Genomic DNA, 24,008 nt, shown 5'->3' with positions numbered 1-24,008 from the left:
GGGGGGTGGAGGCCGATGCGCTGGGCCTTGGAGGGCGCGGCGTCGGGCGGCGGGTGGAGGAGGCGGAGGAGCGGGTTGGAGATGGGGTTGGAGGGGCGCGGGGTCGAGAGGGGCGTGGATTCGGCGGCGGACTTGGCGGCGGCCTTGGAGCGGAGGTGCTCCTCGAGCTCGTCGCGGTCGGAGCTGCGGAGGTCGATGCGGGTGGGCTGGCGGCGCAGCATCGACGGATGGATCTGGATGGGGATGGCCCTGTGGGTTTGGGGTGCGGCGAGCGGGCGAGGGTAGCGATCAGGGGAACGATGCGTGGACGCATTGGTGCGGTTGCATATCTATCCGGATCCTCTCCTTTGAGGCGAGCCGTGACATTCTAGTTTTGCATCCTTATACGTGACAAACAGCACACAAATTAGGGTGTGATCCTATACTTTTTTTTTCTTACATGAGTGTGGTCCCATAGTTATGATCGCAATAAATCCCCTCTATTGTTGGCCCTTCTGCGCCGAACTCGGTCATAGACAATTGCAACATGGGTCATGTTGCGCCCACCCATTGCAACATGGGTCATGTCGTGGACACCTTCAACTTGCCTGACACGAACTTTTGGTCAAGTATTTCAGCACGGGCAGTGTTGCAGTCAACATAATCGCATCCAACTTAATCATGGACAGAACCAGGATGAAAAGTTGTAGTTTCAATAGCAAAAAGATCTACATAAAACCTCTGGCCACCCAGCACAACACTCCTGATTTCACTTCTAGAGACACTATCTTCATAATATTCGTACAGTATGTCCATTCGAGGGATAAAATGATGCACAATACGCCTTGTTGAACTCCTTTTTGCACTCAAGTACTTGTTCACTTCAAGCATCCCCCTGGTAAAAAGAGGGAAATTGCAAGTAAAGATGAAAGATGTCTGCAAAAAGATAATAATTGATGGCGGCATACCTTCTTTGAGATGGCCTTTGAGAACAACCAAACTCGTCATCCATCCCTTGCTCTATGTATCTCTTAAACAGAGCCTCCGCAATGCCATGGACAGCGACCAACAAAATTCCTAGACACAGACTGGTTAGTTACAGTGCAAAATATAATAGGCACCATAGATGTCATGAAGAGGAAAATAGGTTCACCTCTTTCCCCAAAGATATCGCTCTTGTGTTCCTTGTTCTAGAGTAGTAGCAAAGGTGAACGGGGATCCTAGTGCAACTCACCATCCAAGAGCAACATTGGTTGTCCTTCTATCAACAGCCTAGTGCACCGACCATCCAAAAGCAAATGCACGCATGTCTTCACACCAAATCGTTAGTTGAGAAGTGTTCAAAATACCATACCGGGTGAATAGTAAAGCTAGCGTACGTTGAACATACAACATCCGAACCCATGGGCCCATTCCCGTTGGGCATACAAGAACCACACAGATGTTCTTTTGGAAATCATGGCCATGTGATTGCAAATGTCCAAGAAGAAATCCATGAGATAAACAAAGAATATTCTTTGGTTACATGTGAGAGAAGATTTTCTCATAGTTGTCTGCCTGCAACGCATAAACTGATGGCGGGACTCAACAAATTATATCATGCAGTGAATAATAAATACTCCCTCCGTACGTACAGAGGTAGTAGTATGCTCCAGAGAGAGCATACAAGTTAAATTATTTAATTAAACCAACAGGATGCAAGGAAACATCATCCTGATCCTAAGCCTGATCCAAACAAACACTTGAAAATCACGGAGAGAGCTAGTGAGCATGATGCGCACCTGTGCAGAATCTGGGATCAACAGAAGCAGAAGATCACTGCCCGGAAATGTCTCCCGGTGTTCCGTTCTCCTCAGTGAATCTAGCTGCACGTGCTTCCTCAAGAGATTTAGATCCTTTCCTAAGACCAGTCTGGAAGCGAAAAGACAATTTATTGACCAACTGACATGATAGTCCAAAGTACATACCAAATGGGACAGAATATCGGCTGTCACATGCTTTTCATATTCCAAGTTGTACAATATCAAATGCCACTTTAAGCAGGAACGAGTGATAAATAGTGCCCAGTGCAAGTTGTAAAACCAAAAAAACAATAAACAATAGTTGTGGGTTTTCACTCAGGGCTGCAAAGCCAAAGCTTCGGAGATTTTCACTCAACACACGGCAAAAACTCAATCCCATGTCTAAAACTGGACATGCATGATAATAACAAACCTTAACGATGCCGTCAGACTTGGCTTGAACCAAATAATCTTTTAGGTTCTGGACCTTGAAAAAGCACTCCGAAAACTGTGAGCCAACGCACAAACTTACGGACTTTAAACCCAAGTAGCAGAACATGACAAATATGTGTGAAATTTGTCACCCAATTCGATCACACCGACTGATGTTTACATTCAAGTGGTGTCTCGAGCAGATAGACATTTAAATCTCGAGAGTGAGGGAAGAAACTGTACTGCGAGGGGAACAAAGTGAAGCTGGGATGAACTTGGGAGCCCCATCTGATGACTCTGATCTTCTTGACGCCCTTGAACACCTCGGAAAACAGCGGGAAGAGGTTCCGCTTGCCCCTCACGATGTACTACAGGGTACAACACACACAGAACAAAACGTCAAAACCTAATCATGGGAGGGATAACGAGAGTGATGGTGTGGGAGCGGGGGTGCGTACCTCCTTGTGGCTGACAAGGGAGACCTTCTCCTTGTTGAACATGGCGGTGTCGATGTCGAGCGACGGCATGGGTGGCGCCAACCTTGGCCGAGGCTGCGACCATGGCGCCACACGCCCTAGACGGCGAGGGCGCACGTGGGGTGGGATACGGCCGGGGAGAAGGCGACGGAGGAGGATGAGCCTCCTAGGATTTTGGGTTGGTCAAGGGGGTGAGTGTGGGTGTCACTGAGGAGGTGGGCGACGACGGTTGGGAGACGGCCATGGTGTGTGGCTGTTTGAAGGGGTGGAAGAAGAGGTGGCGTGCGGTGTTTTTCTATGTGGTGGAATATGTTCAGTCAACTTAAATTACTAAGTGCACATCAGAGAATGGATTTTGTTAAAATTACTCCTTCCGTCCCATAATATAAGAGCGTTTTTCACATCAAAGTCAAAAACATGAATAATATCTGCTATTTGGGTTCCTTTTATGATTCGTCGTCTTATGCGTAGAGCGGAGATAGCTCGTAGTAGAGGCAAAGAAAGCAACACGCGCGAGTCCAATTCGGATGCTCGTGGGCCCGTGACCCTACATAACATACCTATAAAATCTTCACCGCGCGGTCTCCTCCCTGTACGCAGCCAAAACTCAGACCTATCTCGACCCCGCTCTCCGACGACCGCCCAGCCGCCGCCCAGGAACCAATCGCCGGCGCGCCGCCCCCTCCATAAGAATCGCTCAAGGTACGCACGCGAGCTTCTAAGCATGTCCCGATCTAAACAGCAACCGATCGCTAGTTCGCTACCGTTCGAAGTACTTGGTTGCTGATTGAAGTGCTTGTTGTTGGACAGATCGATGAAGATCCACGTGAGGTTGCTAAACAACACGGCCCACGATCTCGAGGTCGAGGGCTCGGACACCGTCGGCAGCGTGAAGGCGAAGATCATGGAGAAGGAGGGGGTTCCCCCGCAGCAGCAGCTCCTCTTCTTCGCCGATCAGGGGCTGGAGGATGCCCGGACGCTCGCGGACCATGGCATCGTGGACGGGGCCTCGGTCTGCCTGATCGCCATCAACATGCAGGGTTAAATTTGTTTGATACTCTAGATCGATGAGTGATTTTCAGTTTTTTTGTAGTTTGCTTAGCGTTTTCAGTTTGGTTGCATCGTTGTTGTCCAGCCCAGTATAGATAGTCTTCGTTTACATATGTGCAAATGGTGTATGGTTGGGTCAGAGATTCGGTACTACTATATATTATGATCTGAAACTAGCAGGTCACACGTTAATTAGGCAGCCGTGTATATATGCTTCAGGTCTACACTTCTCCTGCAGAGAAGTAATTTGCTCAATATACGCTTAAATTTGTACTGCTTTTTCGATCTGAGCTTAAATATAGTTAATGAATCCTGATCTTTTTACTCTGAGGAATCGGGTATAACCTTTTTCTTCTGCTTCCTGGCATGTGGCATGTGTGTATTGTTGCCTCAGCAAATCTCTTATTTAGTTCAAGTTCGGAACTCATCCCAACTCTCCAAACTCCACGAATCCAGCTTCTTGCTCCACGTAGAGAAGTCATTCCGTTCGGCAGCATAGCTACGCTTCTCCTCCATCGCTAGCATGGGCTGGCAGCGTTGCTGGCCTGCCTAAGCGCCATAACGGGCCGTCTGGAGCCAGCCCAGTTCGGCCAGCTCTATTATGTACGAGAGAGAGGGGAGCAACTAGTTAACGAGCGCTCCTTTGGGAGCCTCGCAACGATCAGCGCCACGTGTCGCGCTCTGGACGCTTCCTTCGGATTTAGTTTTTTTATTTTTCCGCACGCGTTTTCGGCTTTTTAAACGGGTTTTTTTCCGGGGTTTTCGACGTTTTAGTTTTCCCCCGGTCTTTCTTAGTTTTTCGATAAAAAAAATTGAATTTTTTTGCATGAAAAAAAAACATGTTTTCTTTTATTTTCCTTTCACGAAAGTAACGGTTTTTCTTCCGCGAGAGGCACGGTTGTGCTTTAGCGAGAGTCACGACCGTGCCTTTCGAAAACGAAAAAAAATACGTTTTCTATTATTTTTCTTTCGCGGGAGTCACGGTTTTGCTTCCGCGAGAGGCACGGTTGTGCTTTTGCGAGAGTCATGGCCGTGCCTCTCGGAAAAGGGAAAAACAAAACACGTTTTCTGTTTTTTTTTCTTTTGTGAGAGTCACGGTTTTGCTTCCGCGAGAGGCACGGTTGTGCTTTCGCGAAAGTCACGACCGTGCCTCTAGGAAAGAGAAAACACACATTTTCTGTTTTTTTTTGCGAGAGTCACGGTTTTGCTTCGCAGGCACGGTTGTATGCCTTCGTGAGAGTCACGGTTGTGCCTCTCAGAAACGAAAAAACGTGTTTTCTGTTTTTTTTCCTTTCACGAGAGTCATGGTTTTGCTTTCATGAGAGACACGGTTGTGATTTCGCGAGAGGCACGGACGTGCCTCTTTTGGAAAGGGAAAAAAACCATGCTCCCCGTTCGTTTTTTTCGCCCGGTTTTTTTCGTCCGGTTTTTTCGTGAAAAAAAAGTTCGTCAAAACCTATCAACGTGGGATCTAGTTTTGAAGATCTCGACGCGAGGAATCCAATGGTGAAAACGGTTCGAGATTTGGACGCACGGTTTAAGAGATAATTTTTTTTTGAATAAACGGATCTACGAAAAAAGGGAAAACTCTCAGGTTGCGACAAGTGGCGGCATGTGCGCCACTTGTCGCGACCTGAGAAAGTGGAGTGTTCTTTGCAACGAGTACTCCTTAATTAGTGATTTCGGAGAGAGGGAGCCGCTCCTCTAGCAAATCGTTTTCTGTTTCGAGGGAGAGAATAACAAATTGTTTTCTTCGACGGTGGCAACACCGCTGTAAATACTCTCAACTCTCACTTTTTGCTTTCGTGGAGCTGGGTTTCCCTGGCTTCTACCGTTCGAGACAGATTCACTCCAGGAATTTGAGAAGATGGAAGCTGGAGGAGATCAGAACAGGTCCTAAACTTTCTCGCACTTGAACTACTTCTATGGACATGATTGCCTTATTTATGAAGCGAGACAAAAGCCTATTTCGAGTTAATGAAGCTTGATCTTCCTCTTTTTTTTATTTGTGCTTAAAAGGAATCAACACAGTGAAATAGCACTGTATACTCTACTTTTGGACGCAACAAGTTGAAAATTTACAATACTATGCAGTTTTTTTCCTGAAAATATCTATCATTTTTTTAGTTACTATATATATTTCAGAAAGTAGCCTAGATCAACAACCGCCAGTGGGCCTCTGACTATATTTTTTTCACTCTTTCAGTCTCGCTCTAACCTTGTCAGATTTTACTAAGACTAAGAACAACTAAAGCAATTATTTGGTGAATTAAACAAAAGCCATTAAAGAGGGTTCATATCAGAGACTTCCTAGGTACACACGATTAAGTAGCATAAATTTTAGTGGTGAATCCGGACTCCCTAAGAACGCCTTTAGCCTTACTCTCTTGTTCTTCAGTGATATTCTAGCGCACTTTAATTCTTGTCAGCATGCTATTGCAATAATTTCACTTACACACTGCTTTAGATTGGGATCTAAAATAATTCATAGGCACATTTAGATAAACCTTTATACCATTTCCTAAGCTTTGTGGGGGGGATTGATACTCTTATTTTGAAAAGGCTATAACTAAGCATTGTGCACTTACAAGACATCGGGATGTGAGATATATGAATTGATAATATACGCTTGAAAGCAGGGATAATTATGAAACATTTTTTTACCCCTCAAAAAAACCCTGGGAATCTTTTTGAAAAACCGCTCACCGTAGCTTTATCGAGTGTTACACACGCCAAATGCATGTATGCTAAGTGTAACACTCGATAAGTCTGCCATGTGGCGCACTATGGTAGCCAGGTAGTATTTGTCGAGCACCTGCCTACGACACTCGACAAAGGCTACCACATGGAAGGCTTTGGGAGTGTGCCAGCTGGCAAGGAAACCAAGTGTCGGGAACGGTACTAGGCAAACAAAAGGACACACGTCGCTCTCAGGTGAATCAACCTTCGCCGAGTGTCGGGCACTCGACAACTAAGCTCGGCTCTTTTTTGAGTGTCCTGCCGTCGGTACTTTACAAACTTGAATGTCATGTGGAGCTCTCCAATGGATCGGTCTTCACCGAGTATTGTCGGGCCTTAGGTAGTCGACAAATGTTGGTGCCATGTGGCAAATGTCGTTCTGTTTGCTGTTCATCAAGCCACTTTAGTTTACCGAGTCCGCATGTCTAACACTTGACAAAGGCTTTGCCAAGTTCCCCATGATAGGAACCTGACAAAGCCCGCTTCGCCTGAAGGGTGCATGCCAAGCACCTTTTGCCGACTGCAATACTCGGCCCTTCGCCAAGTACACTGGATAGCCGACAAAGAAACAGATTCCAATAGTGCACATGATATGCAGACCGGACAAATTTGCTAGCTAGTTGGGGTTAAGGAGCAACACCGCTTATTTTTATTTACACTTTTTTCACATTCGTGTAGTGTAAAAAACGTCATAAACATTATGGGACGGAGGGAGTAAATCCAGGGGCGGAATTGGGCCAGGGGCAGCTGGGGGGCTATAGTCCCCAGCTGTGGCCCAACTAGTGTTGTACATCTAGTAGGAATTTTGGTCAGATTTGTAGCCCTATAGAGGCCCAGCCATAGGCGTGCTAACACAGCCCCATGCCTCAGCCCACACAGCTTCTCAACCCAACCGAGCCCCCATCACGCAAGAATCGCCGAAGGGAATCGATCGCTAGTGTTTCCATTTTCTAGGGCAAAAAATCGATCGCTAGCGTTTTCATCTCTCGCCTGATGCCGTTCGTGCGCCGCCCCACGCGTTTCCCTGCTCGACAGACCGGACGCCCGGAGCTCGGACTTTCCAGATCATCTCGCTTCGTATCTTGGTACATCTCGCATCATCGGAGGAGCCCTCCTATTTTGTCATCCTGTTCTGCTCCATCTCCGTGACTGGTTGATGGGTGATTTAGGTAATCTCTCTTGTTTCTCGTATCAACTAATCGCCCATAGTTCCTTTGTATGAGCCGAATCAATGGGGTGGTGGTGTTAAATTGAAGTCAATTTCTCTTTCTCTCTTTCGCCTTCTTTGTAAATACTCTGTTAAACAAAAATCAATAAAATGACTTCAACCCGCCGTAGTTCCCTCAAAAAAAAAATTTGAAGTCAATTTTTATTTGTTAATAAGAAAAAAAAATAGAAACTCAAGATGTGTGGTATTTGGCCTTTTTTTGAGGTATTTTTTTCAAGGTAGTGTTCATTAGCGTTATTTATAACCGTTTAGTTTTAGCCCTAGGCTTCGTGGTGGTGGTGTCGGGGAAATGATTTGATAGGATGATGATATGGACTGTTTCATCCAGTGTATTGACTGACTTGCACTTGGATTGCATGAATTAATTTTGGAATGAACGCTGCACCATTCTTGTTGATTTGGATTCTTTACGACGCGTTATGCTGTCGAAATTTCTAGCCCCGACTTGTCCAAATTTTGGCCTTGTTTGTAATAAAGCCAAAACTTTTGGGTCTTGATTCACATATCGGAGGAGGTTGATAATAGTTTTTAGAATTAATATTTTGATCCATTCGCACATATCTGAGGAGGTTGATAATAGTTTTTAGAATTAATATTTTGATCCATTCGCACTATATTTCTACGAAAGCTTATAACAAACACAATTATGGTTTTGATTGACTACTTCCACACTGCAAATGCACTTCAATCCTATATGATTTAGAGAAGCAATTGTGCTTACATAACCCTCAAAATTATGTGGTGTACAACGTGTACTATACCACTGATTCTGCATTGGCTCAGTGAAAAAACACATGACACAGAAAAACTATCTAGGAGTTGCTACAGATATGGTTATATCATTAACACTGTAGGAGTGGGTAGCAAAGGAATCCTCTTCATCGCCTACCCTTAGGTTGAAATATGCCGGGTGCTTTGGCCCCCGCAGGAGCATTGTCTTGCTGCTTAGCATTGCAGTAACATCCAACATGTTCGGTCGATCAGCCGCATTCTCTTGCACACATAGTAGTCCGACGTTGATGCACCTCATCATTTCTGCTGGGTGAGACTTGGGAGTCAATGACGCATCAACAATATCAATCCAGTTTCCCTCATCCCATAACTGCCAAGACTATATGCAATTTCACCATATAGTTAGGTACAATACTATAGGTTAATAAAGCATTTAACTTCATGTTATATGGGTGTTTATGAACTCACATATCCGAGGAGGTTGATGAAACCTCCACATTGATGGCTACCAGAATTCCTTTTCCCACTAAGGATCTCAAGAATTAAGACACCAAAGCTGAATACATCGGATTTGATGGAGAATAGGCCCTCGGAGGCATACTCCGGAGCCATGTAACCACTAAAATGATGCAATATATACGTCAAGTTACTATATGGCTGACTAGTATATGTAAATATTTGTACGCGATCTAATTGATATAGAACTTACTAAGTACCAACCACTCTTCTTGTGGTGTCTTCTTCCGTGTTATTTGAGCTAAATATTTTTGCTAGGCCGAAATCTGAAATTTTAGGATTCATTTCATCGTCCAAGAGAATGTTGCTTGGTTTAAGATCTCGATGTATCACACGCAAACGAGAGTGCTTATGTAGGTAAAGAAGTCCTTCTGCTATTCCTTCAATTATTGCAAGACGTTTGTTCCAATCCAATAAAGCTTTTCTACATTCATCTGCACATGATCTAAATGTTAATACATGGAGAGAAAAACATGTAAATGATAAAATTTGCACACTCAAATTTCAAGAGAGTGCAATTACGCACATAGGATTTCTAAAGAATATATAGTAACATATTTTCTATCATGTTTCAAGCATCATTGTTAAACAATATATATAAATATGGGAATGCAAATATGTACCAAATATGTAGAAGTCCAAACTTTTGTTTGGCAAGTATTCATAGACCAATATTTTTTCCTCTCCTTGGGAGCAACATCCCAAGAGTCTAACCAAATTTCTATGTTGAAGTTTGGCTATGAGCTGAACTTCATTTTTGAACTCTAAGACACCTTGTCCTGAATGTGAAGCAAGTCTCTTGACTGCTATCTCCAATCCTTGAAGAAAATGACCCTAGGGAAACAAAGATGATATTATGCCTCAATCGTGTTACATTATGGTGCACAATTTAATTCAAAACTACCAAGTAATGAGTACAAGGAAATTAATCACAATTTCAATCAATATTCCTCCACAGTTTCAAATAATTGTATGAAAAAATCAAATACATACAGCATATTCTTGTTTCTCTTGATTAGAGAATGCGTGAGGATTATATAAAGTATGATATATCATGTATGTACCTTATATACAGGGCCAAATCCTCCTTCTCCAAGTTTATTTTCTTCGGAAAAGTTACTTGTAGCTTCCAATATCTCGTGAAAATCATAAACTGTGAAGCCGGATAATCCTGCTTCCATATCCCATACTAGTTCTTGATCTCCTTCTTGCAACTTGTAACTACGTTTTTCTCGTAGTATCTTTGCACCTGAAAAATTGGGAATTGACCCAATATGCGACCCCCTTAATCAAATCTCTTTATATTTACCACATGCATGGAGTATGTGGTGAGCAACCTCCAAGCAATCAAAAATCTCTTTATATTTAGCGGAGTACTACTACATAGTACGTAATAGCATTTCAGAAACTAATTTACCCACCATTTTTGTTCTTTCTTCCTCTGAGGCGACGACAGTAGACAGTGACGCAGAAAGCAACCAGTGCTAGTGGAGCAGCTACAGATATAGCAATTACCCAAGGCTGCGTTCCATGACCTTTAAAATTCGACATCCACAAATTATCGTACGGAGCAAAATAAATGAATGAATCTATTGTCAAAGCAAAATAAATGAATCTACACTCTAAAATACGTCTACATCCATCCATCCATATGTAGTCTTTAGTAAAATTTCTTAAAAGACTTATACTTAGAAAATGGAGGGAGTAGCTAATTACTGATAGCATGCCAACTAAATCAAGATTGGAACCACCACCAGCAAATGAATTTGTAACCTTTCAATTGTGTTTGTGCAACGACGTATGGATGGAGACAGAAACCAAAGTGTACTCTTGCCTGTGGGAGGAGCCGGAGCGTTGGACGATGGACTGATCCGCCGCATGGGATGATCGAAGAACATGAAAGTCTCGAACCTGACGTTGCAACGCAGCACGAAGATCCGTCCTCCCAGGCGCACAGACGTGGTGGCGTTGACCATGCCGATGAGCCGCTAGAGGCACGCCTGGCAGTCGCCGGCGGACAGGTCCGGCGTGCACTGCGCTAGAGAGTAGAGCGTCGGGGCAGAATCCATGACCACGGTGGCGTACCGCCTCGTCACGTTGGCGGCTGCGTCCTCGGACGTGGCGGTCAGCAGCTCGTGGACGCCGGCGGCGATGACACTGGCGACGCCGGAGATGTTCCCCGTGTTCCACGCCTGGAAGAGAGTGCTGTTCCCGGTGAGATTGGCCGCTGGGTTGAGGAAGCCATCGTCGCCGGAGAAGCCGAGCACGCAGCCTGGTCTCTGGTCGTTGTCGTACTCGTAGTAGACGGTGGCGGCCTTGTCGCTGGGGCATGTCCGCTGCGCGTGCTGGAAGGAGGCGGCGACGCAGTCCCTGCATGCGGTGTCGTTGGCGAAGTCGCCCCGGCAGAGCGCGAGCGCGTGCACTGCGTCTGGGGATTGGCCGGCAGTGGCGGCAGCGAAGAGCTGCGGGGAGGATGAGGCGTTGGCGGGGAGGGTGGAGGCGAGGGCGGCGAGGTTGGACTCGTAGGTGCCGTTGGCTACGTAGCTGCCGCCGCTGCCACAGAGCTGTGCCGTTGCAGTCGCCGGCAGCGGCATGAGCAGGAGGAGGAGCAGCAGGACGCCCAGCATGCTAGCTACCTAACCGCGGCACGGCCGGCCGCTCGATTTCTCCTTGTCCTAACTGCCTTGCTTGCTTGTTGCTTTCAGCGATCAGACCAACAGTCCATAGATTTGAAGCCGTAAATCATCGGTGCCACCTGTTTACTTCATTAATATTGTTTATTTATTTAGCAACTAAACTTCTTTTCCTCAAAAAAAATCAGCGACTAAACTTTTCCGGTGTTTTGTAAATATCCACATGCTTATCATTGTTTCTTTCTGGTGTCATCAAAATGATATATTTTTAATTACATTGGCAATGTCGGTTTTTCATTTATGTGCCATGTTTAGATATGTACATTATGACCACGTGCCATATGTGGTAAGCAATTTAAATTAATTTTTAAAAAATATGTACATTGTGAAACAGTGGGAAGGACGTGAACATCAAAGGGAGATTAATGGGAAAAGGACACCTAGCACGTGATCATGGAGCTCGTCCTACATTTCGCATTTTTGCATAAGAAAACCGTTTAGGAAATTAAACTCAATTAGCCTTTCCCCCAAAGCTTATTATTTCAGGAATTATAGCTTTCCCCCCTCAAACCGACCCATACTAACCCAAATTTTCTTTAAATAACATTGCGTTGCTTTCAGTATCAGTCCGACAACCCGTAGATTAGAAACGTTCAATCATCCGCATCACATGTTTCTTGGACTTCCCTAAAAAACCTGTTTCTTGGATGAAATAATTCTTCACGGTGTAATGCTTCATCGTACAAATTCTTTTTACGGACTGGGTTTACAAGATTAGGTGGAATTCAGGGGTGTCCACACGAAAAATCAGGACCGAATAGAACAATGAATTAGTCCAAATGTCAATTCTCGATGTCACCTTCTTTAGTACTCTCAAGAATGAAAATTTCCATGGAAATTAATCCAACAGAACTTTCAAAAGTCAAGTCGTGGCTGCCGTGGAAGAATCGTTTTTTTCTTCTCTTAAATCTCTAACTAAAGAAAAGAAGAAAAAAAAAACAGAATATCTACCAGATCAGCCAAAGTTTCTATCAATTGGTCACCATCTTCTGGAAAAGAAGATACAAGTGTTCGGTATCTGCATACTCTTCCTATATGGTCCAAATCATGTCTACATCAGCTAAAGAGAAACAAAACCATGCCTTTGGGACACCATGCATAACTATGCGTCTGCCGGCTGATCTTTTTAAAAAATCGGCCGGGTTGCGAGCCACTAGATCTAGCGTTATCAAGCGGCTGAACAACGTCGATCACCATTGCAATAGAGCTAATGCTACAGAAACATTTGTGGCATAGGTAGTGTTGCAGAAACATTTGCAACGGAGATTATGTTAAAAAAATTGAAATAGAGATAGTGCAGAAACGTCTGCAGTTTTTTTTGCAACATGGTCATAGTGCATAATTATTTTGCAACAGAGATCATGTTGCAAAACATCATATTGTGTTGCAACAAAGGTCATGTTGCTTCTGCAATAGAAATCATGTTGCATGAACTATTGCTGCGGCAACACCGACGGTTGTGGTTGAGCTCGATGGGGCGGCAGCCATGGACGCCGTTGCTCCTACAGGACGGTGTCGGTGTTGAACGGCGGGCGACCCTATGTCAGCGGATTGCTTCGTTTGGTGGTGTAGTAGTGGTGTGTCAGTGCCGCTGCGCCGAGCGCGGTAGCGATCATGAACCCCGTCGCCCTTTGCACCGCCTGCCGTCGAGGCGCCAAACCACCGTCGTCCACATCGCTCCAGGCAACCAAAATTAGTGCTTGGTCTCACAACTACGTACAAGAACACCGATCAGTGATCACGGGAGTAAGGGGAGATCGAGAGGCTCAGACTGACAAACAAATCCACCCGTCATGTTAGAGGTTTGCTTCATTGTGAAAGAACTTAAGGAGATTCACAAGGAAGAAGATGGTTCAGTGGTGGAGAAACGCGTGGATGCTATTTTGCTGGGAATAAGGATGGATGAGCCACACATGGGACACACGTCACGTGCTAGAGGCGGCGGACACCCGCACCTAGATCGGTGGAGTGGTCAGAATCATTTCCCATATCATAAACAAACAATTAATCTAGGTAAAAGTATGCAAAAATATAATGAAGGACTATACACCAATTAGGAAGGGCGGCTTAAACTTATAAATTGTACAAGAGTTGTAGTATCATCAATATAGACTGCGACATATAAACCATGTAACACGAACAAAATATTATCTAGGTAGTGTGGCTGATATGGTCATATCATTAATACTACATGACTCTGTAGCAGTCGATGTCTCTTCATTTCCTACCCTCACATTGAAATATGCCGGCTGCTTAGGCTCATCGATGATCATAGCCTCATTGCTTAGCATAGCTATAACATCAGCCATAGTTGGTCGATCGGCTGCATTCTCTTGTACACACAATAGTGCTATGTTAATGCACCTCATCATCTTTGTCGAGTGACTTTTGGAAAACGATGATGAACTAACGAGATCAATCCACCTTCCCTCATCCCATAATTGCCATGCCTGTTTGCAAATTGGAGGTTGTGTTATAACTTCTAATTCCTAAGTAATTGAAAATTGTACAACAAATTAAAAAAATGCATGCTTAAGTTTCTGTATAGAATCTCACATATCCAAGAAGATTGATGAAATCTCCATATTGTTGGTTTCCAGAATTCCGTTTTCCACTAAGGATCTCAAAGATAATAACACCAAAGCTGAAGACGTCGGATTTGATAGAGAAGACACCCTGTGAAGCATACTCAGGGGCCATGTAGCCACTAAAATTGTATATGACACATGTAAAAGTTAGTGCGTATTGTTCAAATGTAAGATAAATACTTATGAGATGATTTTATTTATATGAAACTTACTATGTACCAACCACTCTTGTTGTTGTGTTTCCTTCGGTGTTTGAGCTAAATATTTTTGCTAGCCCAAAATCTGAAATTTTTGGATTCATTTCACTGTCCAACAGAATGTTGCTAGGTTTCAGATCTCGATGTATGACACGCAACCGGGAGTGCTTATGTAGGTAAAGCAGTCCATGTGCTATTCCTTCGATTATCGCTACAAGTTTCGACCATTCCAGTAATTCTCTTCTTTTTTCATCTGCACGTCAATTAGATATCAGTATAACAGGGGGAATAGACAAGGTAAATGATCATATTCTTTACAGGCCAGTTACCTAGGGAATACAAACTATATATACTCATGGGGCTAGCAGTAACAAAATGTCGAGTCAATTTCTAGTCACTCTAATCCGTGAGAAAAAAAAGCATGTAAACTCAATTAAGAAATGCAAATGCATACCAAAGATGAAGAAATCCAAGCTTTTGTTTGGCAAGTATTCATACACCAATATTTTCTCCTCGTCTTGATAGCAACATCCCAAAAGCCTAACCAAATTGCTGTGCTGGAGTTTGGCTATGAGCTGGACTTCATTTTTGAACTCTGTGAAACCTTGACCAGAATGTGAAGCAAGTCGCTTAACTGCTATCTCTAGTCCATCAGTAAGCTTGCCCTGGGAAAAATATGTATTCAAAAGTTAGGCTCTACCCTCCTCATGTAAATTATGCTTCCATCCTGGTCATGTTGAGCTGTTAGTTTTCCCCCCTTCTGTTAGCATTTGCTGGCTTTGTTCGCCTGTAGTATTGTAATTTGGTTGTCTTTTCAATGTGAATGAAACAGGCGTTTTGCCCTGTGGGTTAAAAAGCTTCTAATCTATTCTCAAAACAAAAGAGCCTCTAATCTGCTTCTCAATTCCAAATTGCCAGCTGGAGGTTGGTCACAAAATGTGGGCTTATAAATTATTTCGTTCCCACAATAATTATAATTCATATAGACTAACTAAATACTCCCTCCCTTCACAAATATAAGATGTTTTGGATATTTCAGTATGAAGTTATATATGAACTACATACAGACTGAAAGGAGTAAACAAGCACACTAAAACATGTCTATATAGATCCGAGTCACAAAAAAATTTAGAACATCTTATATTTGTGGACCGAGGGAGTAGTTCCCAATAAATAAGGAAATCATATAAGCATACAAATTTACCTTGTAGACAGGGCCAAAGCCACCTTGTCCAAGTTTGTTTTCTTCTGAAAAATTATTTGTGGCCTCTAGTAGCTGTTCAAAATCAAACACCATGAACTCTGAATTCCCCCCTTGCCAAACTAGTTGTCCGTCTCCTTCCAAATCTTGAGAACGCCTCGATCCTTGTAATGTCAGCAGTGTACCTAGATGTATGATTGAGAATAAGGGAAATTAATCCCTCACGTTTAGTCGTATCTGACACTATGATTAACTGGAAGTAATTCAAATAATGGAATGGAACATCGTTTCAGCACTTAATTAATTAATTAGTTAGTGGAGTACCTTTTTTTTGCTTTGTGAGACGACGAGAGTACAGGATGAAGAAGAGAAATGCTGCCGCCGCTAGAGGTACTAAAACTATGGCAATTATCCACAGCTTGCTCATGCGCCCTGATATGAGAGCATGTTAGCTCTGAATTAGTCTTCTACGAGTTCTTAATTAATTCTTGGCATAACTAGAAGAATCAACAAGGGTATAGGCTTACTCTTGTGTTCGGTTGGAGTCGGAGCCGGCGGCCCGAGGCTTATCATAGGCTGACCTTGGTAGAACGGAGACGCCTCATACCTGAAGTAGCACCGTATGACGCCCATCTGTCCTCCCATGCGCAGGGACATGGTGGAGTTGATCAAGCCGAGGAGATGATTCAGGCATGCCAGGCAGTCCCCGGTGGACAGGTCCGGCGTGCACTGCGCCAACGAGTACACCATCGGGAAGGTCGTGCCGCTGTCCATGACGCCCGTGGCGAACCGCCTCGGTGTCGCGCTGGCCGCCTTCTCCACGGTCTCCACCAGCAGCTCGCGGATGAGGCCGGCGACGAGGGGCACGTCGCCGGTGACGTTCTTGACGTTCCACCTCTCAAAGGGAGGGTTGCCACCGTTTTCATCTCCCGTACTATTGGTGTATATCGAGGGAGCAAGGATGTCGTTGAAGCTGTAGAGGAGGATAGAATCTGTATAGTAGGAGGCGGCCCCGAAACACTCCACGTCCGGCGGCGTGGCGTTCCGCAGTGTGCCGAACGTCTTGGCGACGCTCTGGGCGCATGCGTTGTCGTTGAGAATGTCACCACGGCAGAGCGCGAGCGCGTAGACGATGTCAGGGGCTTGGCCGATGGTGGCGGTGGCGAAGTGTACCGGGGAGGAGGAGGTTTTGTTGGGGAGGGTGGCGGCGAGGACCTTAACGTTGTCGCAGAACGCATCGGCGGCCGCCTCCTGGAACGGCGTGAGGCAGCTGAGCAAGAGCAGCAGGATGATCGCCATGCCTAGCTAGAACTGCCTGCTGTTGTTCTTCTCTCGGTCCAGGTGATCAACTCAGCCCGTGGCACATACAGTACTTATCAGCAAGTCACCCGGAAAAAGGAATAGTAGACCATTTCATTTTCTGCTTATTTCTGGCCAGACCCTTTCAGTTGGTCAGTATTAGTATGACTAGTCAACACCTAACTTTGGAATCATAAATTTTCGGGATAAGTATATTTTTCGTCCTCAAACTTTTCCGAGAGTTTAGAAATCATCCCTCAACTCAAAACTGGATAGTTTTCGTCTCTCAACTATCAAAACCGGATAGTTTTCGTCCCTCGTGCCGTTTCGGGCGGTTTTAGTACGCGGTGAATAGTAACTCGGTGAACAGTACAATCGAAAAAATAGCAAAAAAAATCTGAAACTTTACAGCATCGAAGAAACTCTGGTGCGCAAGACCCGTGCAAAATTTCATGGTGTTTCAACATTCGAGCAGCTCGTGACACAAAAAACTGTAAAAATGTACGTCGGTGAACAGTAAATTCAAAAAATAGCAAAAATAAATAAATAAATTATGAAACTTTTTGGCATCAAAGATGCTCAGGTATGTAAGATGTGTGCAAAATTTCGTGGTCAAATGACATACGAGGAGCTCTAGCAAAAAAAACAAAATAGCGCACTTTTTCAAAAAATAAATTTGAGTCAAATTTTGTTTGTTTGCCACGAGTTCGTACAATGCCCAAACACCACAAAAAATTGCACGCACGTTGAACACCCAAGCCTCTTTGATGCCAAAAAAATTCTTACTGTTTTGATTTTGTTTGCTATTTTTTTTAATTTATTGTTCACCGACGTATATATTTACAGTTTTTTGTTTGCCGTGAGCTGCTCGAATGTCGAAACACCACAAAATTTTGCACGGGTCATGCACACCAGAGTTTCTTCGACGCTGTAAAATTTCAGTTTTTTTTATTTTTTGCTTTTTTTTATTTTACTGTTCACCGAGTTACTATTCACCGCGTACTAAAACCGCCCGAAGCGGCACGAGGGACGAAAACTATCCGGTTTTGATAGTTGAAGGACGAAAACTATCCGGTTTCGAGTCGAGGAACGATTTCTAAACTCTCGAAAGAGTTCGAGAACGAAAAATATACTTATCCCTAAATTTTCTTCTTATTCCGTAGAGAGTTCTTTTTTGGATGTGTCTAGAGCACATCTAGATGTGTTTTAGTTATTGCACATCTAAGTGAGTGAATCAAGCATAAAGAGAAGAAAAAAAGCGAAAGAAAATATTCACACGAATCTTAATGTAAGATCAATGACATATGACTTAGATGTGCAATACTTATGGCACATCTAAATGTGCTTTAGCAAAACTGTTCTTTTTTTGTTGTTTTGGAATTTGTAGAGAGTTTAGTTAGCCCGTGTTTGGCGCTACTTGTGCGTTGTGTCTATACGCTATACAGAATCGAGCTAATTTGAAGTGATTCAGCTTTAATATTTCTATCAAGAAGCTAAGGCAAAATTGCTGACAGTGCTAGGCAGGTATTTTTTTCCATATATGGGTTTTCAGTTTTTGTTCATATATAATTAAAGGCTACCAAAGGATTCTTATGCATTTCTCGCAAAACAAAAGAGATTCTTATGCAAACAATACGTGCAGATTTTTTGTGAAGTCTCCATTTTCTCCCGTTTTTTATTTTTGGAAATCGATACATGTCATTATCTGTTTTCATTTTTGGAAATCGATACATGTCATCATCTGTTTTCATTTTTGGAAATCGATACATGTCATTATCAGTATCTAGTGCCCCCTCTGTCCGGAATTATTTGTCGGAGAAATGAATTTATCTGAACATATTTTTAATTTGAAATATATCCATTTCTGCGACAGGTAATTCGGGGCGGAGGGAGTACTCACTTAAATGTAGGAGCAAGTATTGATGTTGAATTTTAAGTTTTCCACACGACGTCTTGACTCAGGCACTTAACTGTCTGACGTATTAAGAGTCAAGTCTTTGTCTCTATTGTGACTTGTCTCCAGCACCACTGCGTGTCCGCCAGGTCAAGTAATTATCAGGTCACCATCAGCGATGACTGACTTCCAATAGACTAAGACTGATGCCACCTAGCTCGTGTTCTTCAAAATTAAGGTGTATTTGCAACTACTGGCCGGGAGAAGGATTCAAATTGGTCACCATCAGTATCGTGTCCTCCGTTGGGGTTTGTTCAACTTAACGTTAATGTTTTTTTTTACCATGATTTACTCACGAGTACGATTGGGGCTGTCTTAAGATATGGCAAAGGTAGATTTATTGTTGGGGAAATTGTAAGATTGACTGGCGCGCGGATGTACTGATGGCTGAAGCTCTGGCCCTAAAATTCGGTCTATCACTGGAGCAAAGGACGAGATGTAACCTCATTATAACAATCTCGGATAGCATGGAGGTGGTTGATACCATGAAGAAAGGAGGACGATCGTCGGGGGCTGCGGCGGCAGTTTTTGATGATTGTTTTCATTTTGCTTGTGATTTTCCTATTTCTAGATTCGAGCACTGAAATGAAGAAGCAAATAAAGTTGCTCACAAACTTGCAATTGGCTAGATTTCCTTTCATTTCTGATTGGTTCGAGGAGACAAAAAGTGAAATTGTACCAATCCTCATAAACAATGTGATGGCTATTTCTAATGAATACAACTATTTTTTTTTAAATGTCCTTCATGCTACTAGCAGTGTACACCTCACAGCTGTTACAACGTACTCTATCACCTAGATAATGTTTGTTTCTAGCTAATGGAAAATGAGCTCCCAGTGTGTTTATTTTAGAGTGAATTTCATTTTTTGCCCCTAGATTTCACATTTGTGACAATATTTACTCTATTTAGAAGAAAAAAACATTATGAATCAGTTTAGCCAAGCTGGTGCCACAAATTACCTCGTTTTTTTCGTCTTAGTGCTAACTAAGCATGCCATGTTGTCGGTTTATTTCGACTTCTGGTTTTCTCCTGGTCCAGGGCGGTAGCGGATATTTAACAGGCTAGACCGGGCAGCTATTGGTGCTCTGGTTCGTGCAGAACGTGCGTGTGGCCTCGTGGGCCTAAAGTGGTTGGGCAGTTGGCTAGGCTGCGCTGCTGTGGCTACTGTTTCGGCCTAGTGAACAGTGCCCTTTTTAATTCCATTTAATTTGAACTAGAGAGTTAATGTGGCTCAAAAATTGCCATTCCAAATCCAAATATCACATATACTTCCACAAAAATAGTTAGGTATCGTAAATTATAGGAAAAATATTTGCAGCACCAATGCAGTTTTTAAAATCCGTTTTCGATAGGCATTAATATGGACGTTAAATAAATCCCTAAATGAATTAGGGTTTATTAAATAGCAAAATTAATCCCTGGAAATTTCCAAAATGCATGTAAATCATGAAATGCATATGCATGGTTTGTGAGCATCTATATTCAAAAAGAATTTGTGATGTGACACCATGATCAATCTATGGTTGTTTATTCAGCCTTGGTTACTACTACAGTAACTTTTATCTTTACCCGCAAAAAAACTTTAATCGTTACTACGACTAGACTATGCCTATTGGTCTTGCCCCCTCTTCTCCATTGTTTGCAACATAAGCTATGATATAGTCGACAACTTTGACTCCGCCTGACATGTCTAGCTCCTCCTAGTAGTACCCCCCTCCTGCTGTGGAGTATTCCTGCATTTTCTCCAAATATTCGGAGTCTAAATTTATAGTAGATGAGTAATGTAATTCTAAAAAAAACAGATGAGTAATGTATGCTCTAACACTACTACTGGGGCCAAAGGGCCACGACAATGCACTTTGCAAATATCTTGTAGGAGTCAAGTCTTAGTTAATTTCATGTGATCATCGGACTGCACGAGTTGTTAGAACCTCTCATGGTTCCTATTCTGCCATGATCGTCGATCTTTCCCAGATCGGGAAGTAACAAGTCACAATTCAATACACTCTATAGAGGTGCGCTACTTTACCCATGATTGTTAACTTAACCTTTATGTCAGGAAATTAAATAATTAAGGAAATTTGCACTCGGCCTCTACTACAACCTCACTGCTGAGTTCCTCCTCCTCCTGTGTCATACCATGGATTGCTCTAAGCTCATGGCTTTGTGCCATGGCTATTCCAGACTCGTGACATGGCCATCAAATGGTGATTGTGCTCTCTTGGGTCCAATTGTGCTATTTGGGTACTGTTGAGGCACTGTACTATTTTCCTGAGCTTGTTGAGGTGGTATTTGAGGGTTGATATGGCTCTGTGCATTGTGCTTGTGCTTGTTGTATTGGCTTGGTTCCATAGCTTGGGAAATTCCCAATTTCCAGGATTATAAGCTATTATTCATGTCCATATGGTCATGTTTATGTTTTATTTGTGCATCCTAGGGTCACTTGCTCGCTCTTTGGCTTGTTAGTATGCTAATTATGACATGTTTAACTCGTAATTGTCTAAGTTCACTGACATGGCATGATGTACTTGCGTAGCACTCTTGGTAAGTTAAAGACGGTAAGGAAACCATTCATTCCACGCTCTGTTTTTTTTTTTACTTTCACGCATGGATAACTTGGAGGGGGTCATCTACTTCGACTCTTGATCGGCAGATCGTCTCAGAGAAATTCTCGTGCTGGGAGGTATAACCTAGCTGTGGGAATTGTCGCGCTTCACGAACTTCTTACGGCTTCCGCAACTCTGCTAGTTTGTGAGTTTGATCGTTACCCGCCATCTTAATAGTTGTCCTGGGCGTGATCGTGTAGCATATTTTTTGTTGTTGTGTGACACGTTACCCAGGGCCGTCTCCAGAAATTTGGGGCCCCGGTGCGAAATGCGGAATGGAGCCCTAAAATTTTGAATATTCTTATGATACAATTGAAGCATACTCTCATTTATCGATATAACTTCAGATACATGTTACTTCGTATAAACTTAGAAATATATCAAATACAATTCTAAAGAAAACTGAATAAATGTAATACTAAAGCAATAATCTGATCTCCCGATCTACCGAAAAGCATCATCCGTCTTGTATTTCTTGAACGAAATCGTCAATTATATCTTCGTAATACCTTCCACAAACAATTTGGCTGCATAGCAGAAGATGACATGAACAAAATTAAGGCTGTGTTTGGTTGAGCTGCAGATTCTAAAAAAGCTGCTGTGAAAAAGATGCTGTGAAAAAGCTGGAAGCTGAAAAGTTGGGGTACCCCCAGCTTTGAAATTTACACTAGGAAGAAGCTACAAATTCTCAAAAGCTGCTTTGAACATTTACCCCTTTGGTTAGCTTTTGGCTTTTCAAAGCAGAAGTTGGTAAAAAAAGCTGAACCAAACACAGCCTAATAAACCTGTGCACATGTACACAAAAGATGGAAATGATAAAATTACATAATGGTTCAATATATTATTTCTGAAGATGAATTGATAAGAAAAACATAATTGTTCAATATTCTGTATACATCTTAACATAATTATCTATCAGAAAAGAATAGTCTACAGTAGTAAAAAATTGAGGGTGTCTAAATTAGTAAATTATAAGTAGGTTTAGTAAAAAAAAGACGGAGCACTAGGGCCCATGCAATTTCCTGCAAGCCTAGTGCGTTGTTACATTGAGAAAAATAGCTACCCACAAAGAAAATGAGGAAATAGCTGCCACCTGTCCTACGTCGTGTGCATGTAGACCGAACAGATCTTTTTTGTTTTTGAGAAATTAGATTTTTTTTGAGGCAATTGAGAAAATAGATCGGCCAGATTGAGTTCGCCCGGAAATTTGCACTCGTGGGCCTCCACTTGTTTAACATTTTTTATATACTTGTTCAACATTTTTTTCAAATATTTGTTCAACATTTCTTAAAATACTTCTTCAACATTTTTCAAATACTTATTCAACATTTTTTCAAATACTTGCTCAACATTTTTATATCCATGATCAACATTTTTTCAAATGTTTTTGAAGAGTTTTTATTTGTAATATATATATATATATATATATATATATTTAGAATATTTTAAAGTATAAACAAAAGTACAAAGGAACACAGAAAACGTAAAAAAATAGGGAAAACAGGTTGTGTCTTCCCGCGCTCGTGGGCCGGCCTAGCTCGCCCACGCTTCAGTGAGAGCTTTGCTCCCGGCTCGCGTGAAGCGAGAAATAGGGGCTCCAGGCTAACAGGGCCCAGACAACAAGGCTAAGCCACTACTTGTTGTTCTGATGGGCCTATAAGCAAAAATTCGGCCAGATTTTGGGGGCCTGGATTTTGGGGGCCCTGCGGAGCGCACAGCTCGCACAAGCCCATGGACGGCCCTGACGTTACCCTACAATTATACCCCGGTCTACCGGGACTGGTTGGGTGATGCAGTCATTGGCGCCTCTTATATTATGGAGGCGCTGATCTAGACCCCGTGGCTGATGCCAGACTAGGAGTGGAAGGAAGTGCCTTCTGTTGTTCCTACCAAGGTTTGTGTGTTGTGATGTACACGATTGGCCGTGTCCTTGAGCCATGGATGCTAAGGTTGTTGCCTCAGATGGCGGTCCGCATAGTTGACTCTCCCGGTGGGCATCATGTCGACGGCGGTGGCATGCCTCTTGGTCGTGTGGGCGGCAAGGGGTGTAGTGGTGGGTTGCTCGCGCTTGGTTTTTTGTTGGTACTGGTGATGTCCAGATCCAAAGCTGGAGGTCTATGCACATCGTAGTTGTCATGGATGCCTCGTGCTGACACTGATCGATGAGCCGCCGAGCGAAACCTCCACGCTTTGTGCCGATGGCGGCGATGCCTACGGGCGCCGCCCTCGTCTCAAGGACGTTGTTCTGGTTCTCCTCTCTCTGTCAGGGCTCCAGATGAATACCCTTTTCTGTCCAGACTGGGTTGGGGCGGCGCTTCACATTGTTTTCCCTCCTAATGATGGCGTCGTGGAGTTTGGGTGTCTTAGGGTGTGGCATGGTGTTGTCTGCCTTTGTTCTTTTCACAACATAGTAGCGTGCGTTTTATGTTATACGGTTAACCCAGAATTTGTTTTCTAAGAGGGTCATCCTACTACTTTGTATTGTTTAAAGGTGTACTTTGATTTGTGCTTTATCTAAAAAGGGTGCAAGCCTGTT

At 43.3% G+C, this 24,008-nt stretch overlaps 1 protein-coding gene and 2 pseudogenes across 1 annotated transcript; all 3 read right to left on the bottom strand.

The window, feature by feature from the left end:
* Positions 1 to 654: 654 nt before the first annotated feature.
* LOC119333115 lies at positions 655 to 3,394 on the bottom strand (annotated as a pseudogene).
* A 5,033-nt stretch (positions 3,395 to 8,427) lies between these two features.
* On the bottom strand, positions 8,428 to 11,608 carry LOC119331129 (annotated as a pseudogene).
* A 2,071-nt stretch (positions 11,609 to 13,679) lies between these two features.
* Positions 13,680 to 16,967, bottom strand: LOC119331130 (cysteine-rich receptor-like protein kinase 10). The gene is made up of 7 exons (XM_037604302.1): positions 16,140 to 16,967; positions 15,937 to 16,044; positions 15,616 to 15,797; positions 14,866 to 15,076; positions 14,427 to 14,664; positions 14,183 to 14,333; positions 13,680 to 14,076 (listed from the first exon to the last, which is right to left on the bottom strand). The coding sequence occupies exons 1-7, from the start codon at positions 16,909 to 16,911 to the stop codon at positions 13,774 to 13,776; spliced, it is 1,965 nt and encodes a 654-aa protein (XP_037460199.1). The 5' UTR covers positions 16,912 to 16,967; the 3' UTR covers positions 13,680 to 13,773.
* Positions 16,968 to 24,008: the final 7,041 nt, after the last annotated feature.

The sequence above is a fragment of the Triticum dicoccoides genome, chromosome 7A (assembly GCF_002162155.2).
Source record: "Triticum dicoccoides isolate Atlit2015 ecotype Zavitan chromosome 7A, WEW_v2.0, whole genome shotgun sequence".
Taxonomy (NCBI): domain Eukaryota; kingdom Viridiplantae; phylum Streptophyta; class Magnoliopsida; order Poales; family Poaceae; genus Triticum; species Triticum dicoccoides.
The sequence above is the reverse complement of the archived record's forward strand: the minus strand, read 5'-3'. Positions and strand labels throughout refer to the sequence as shown.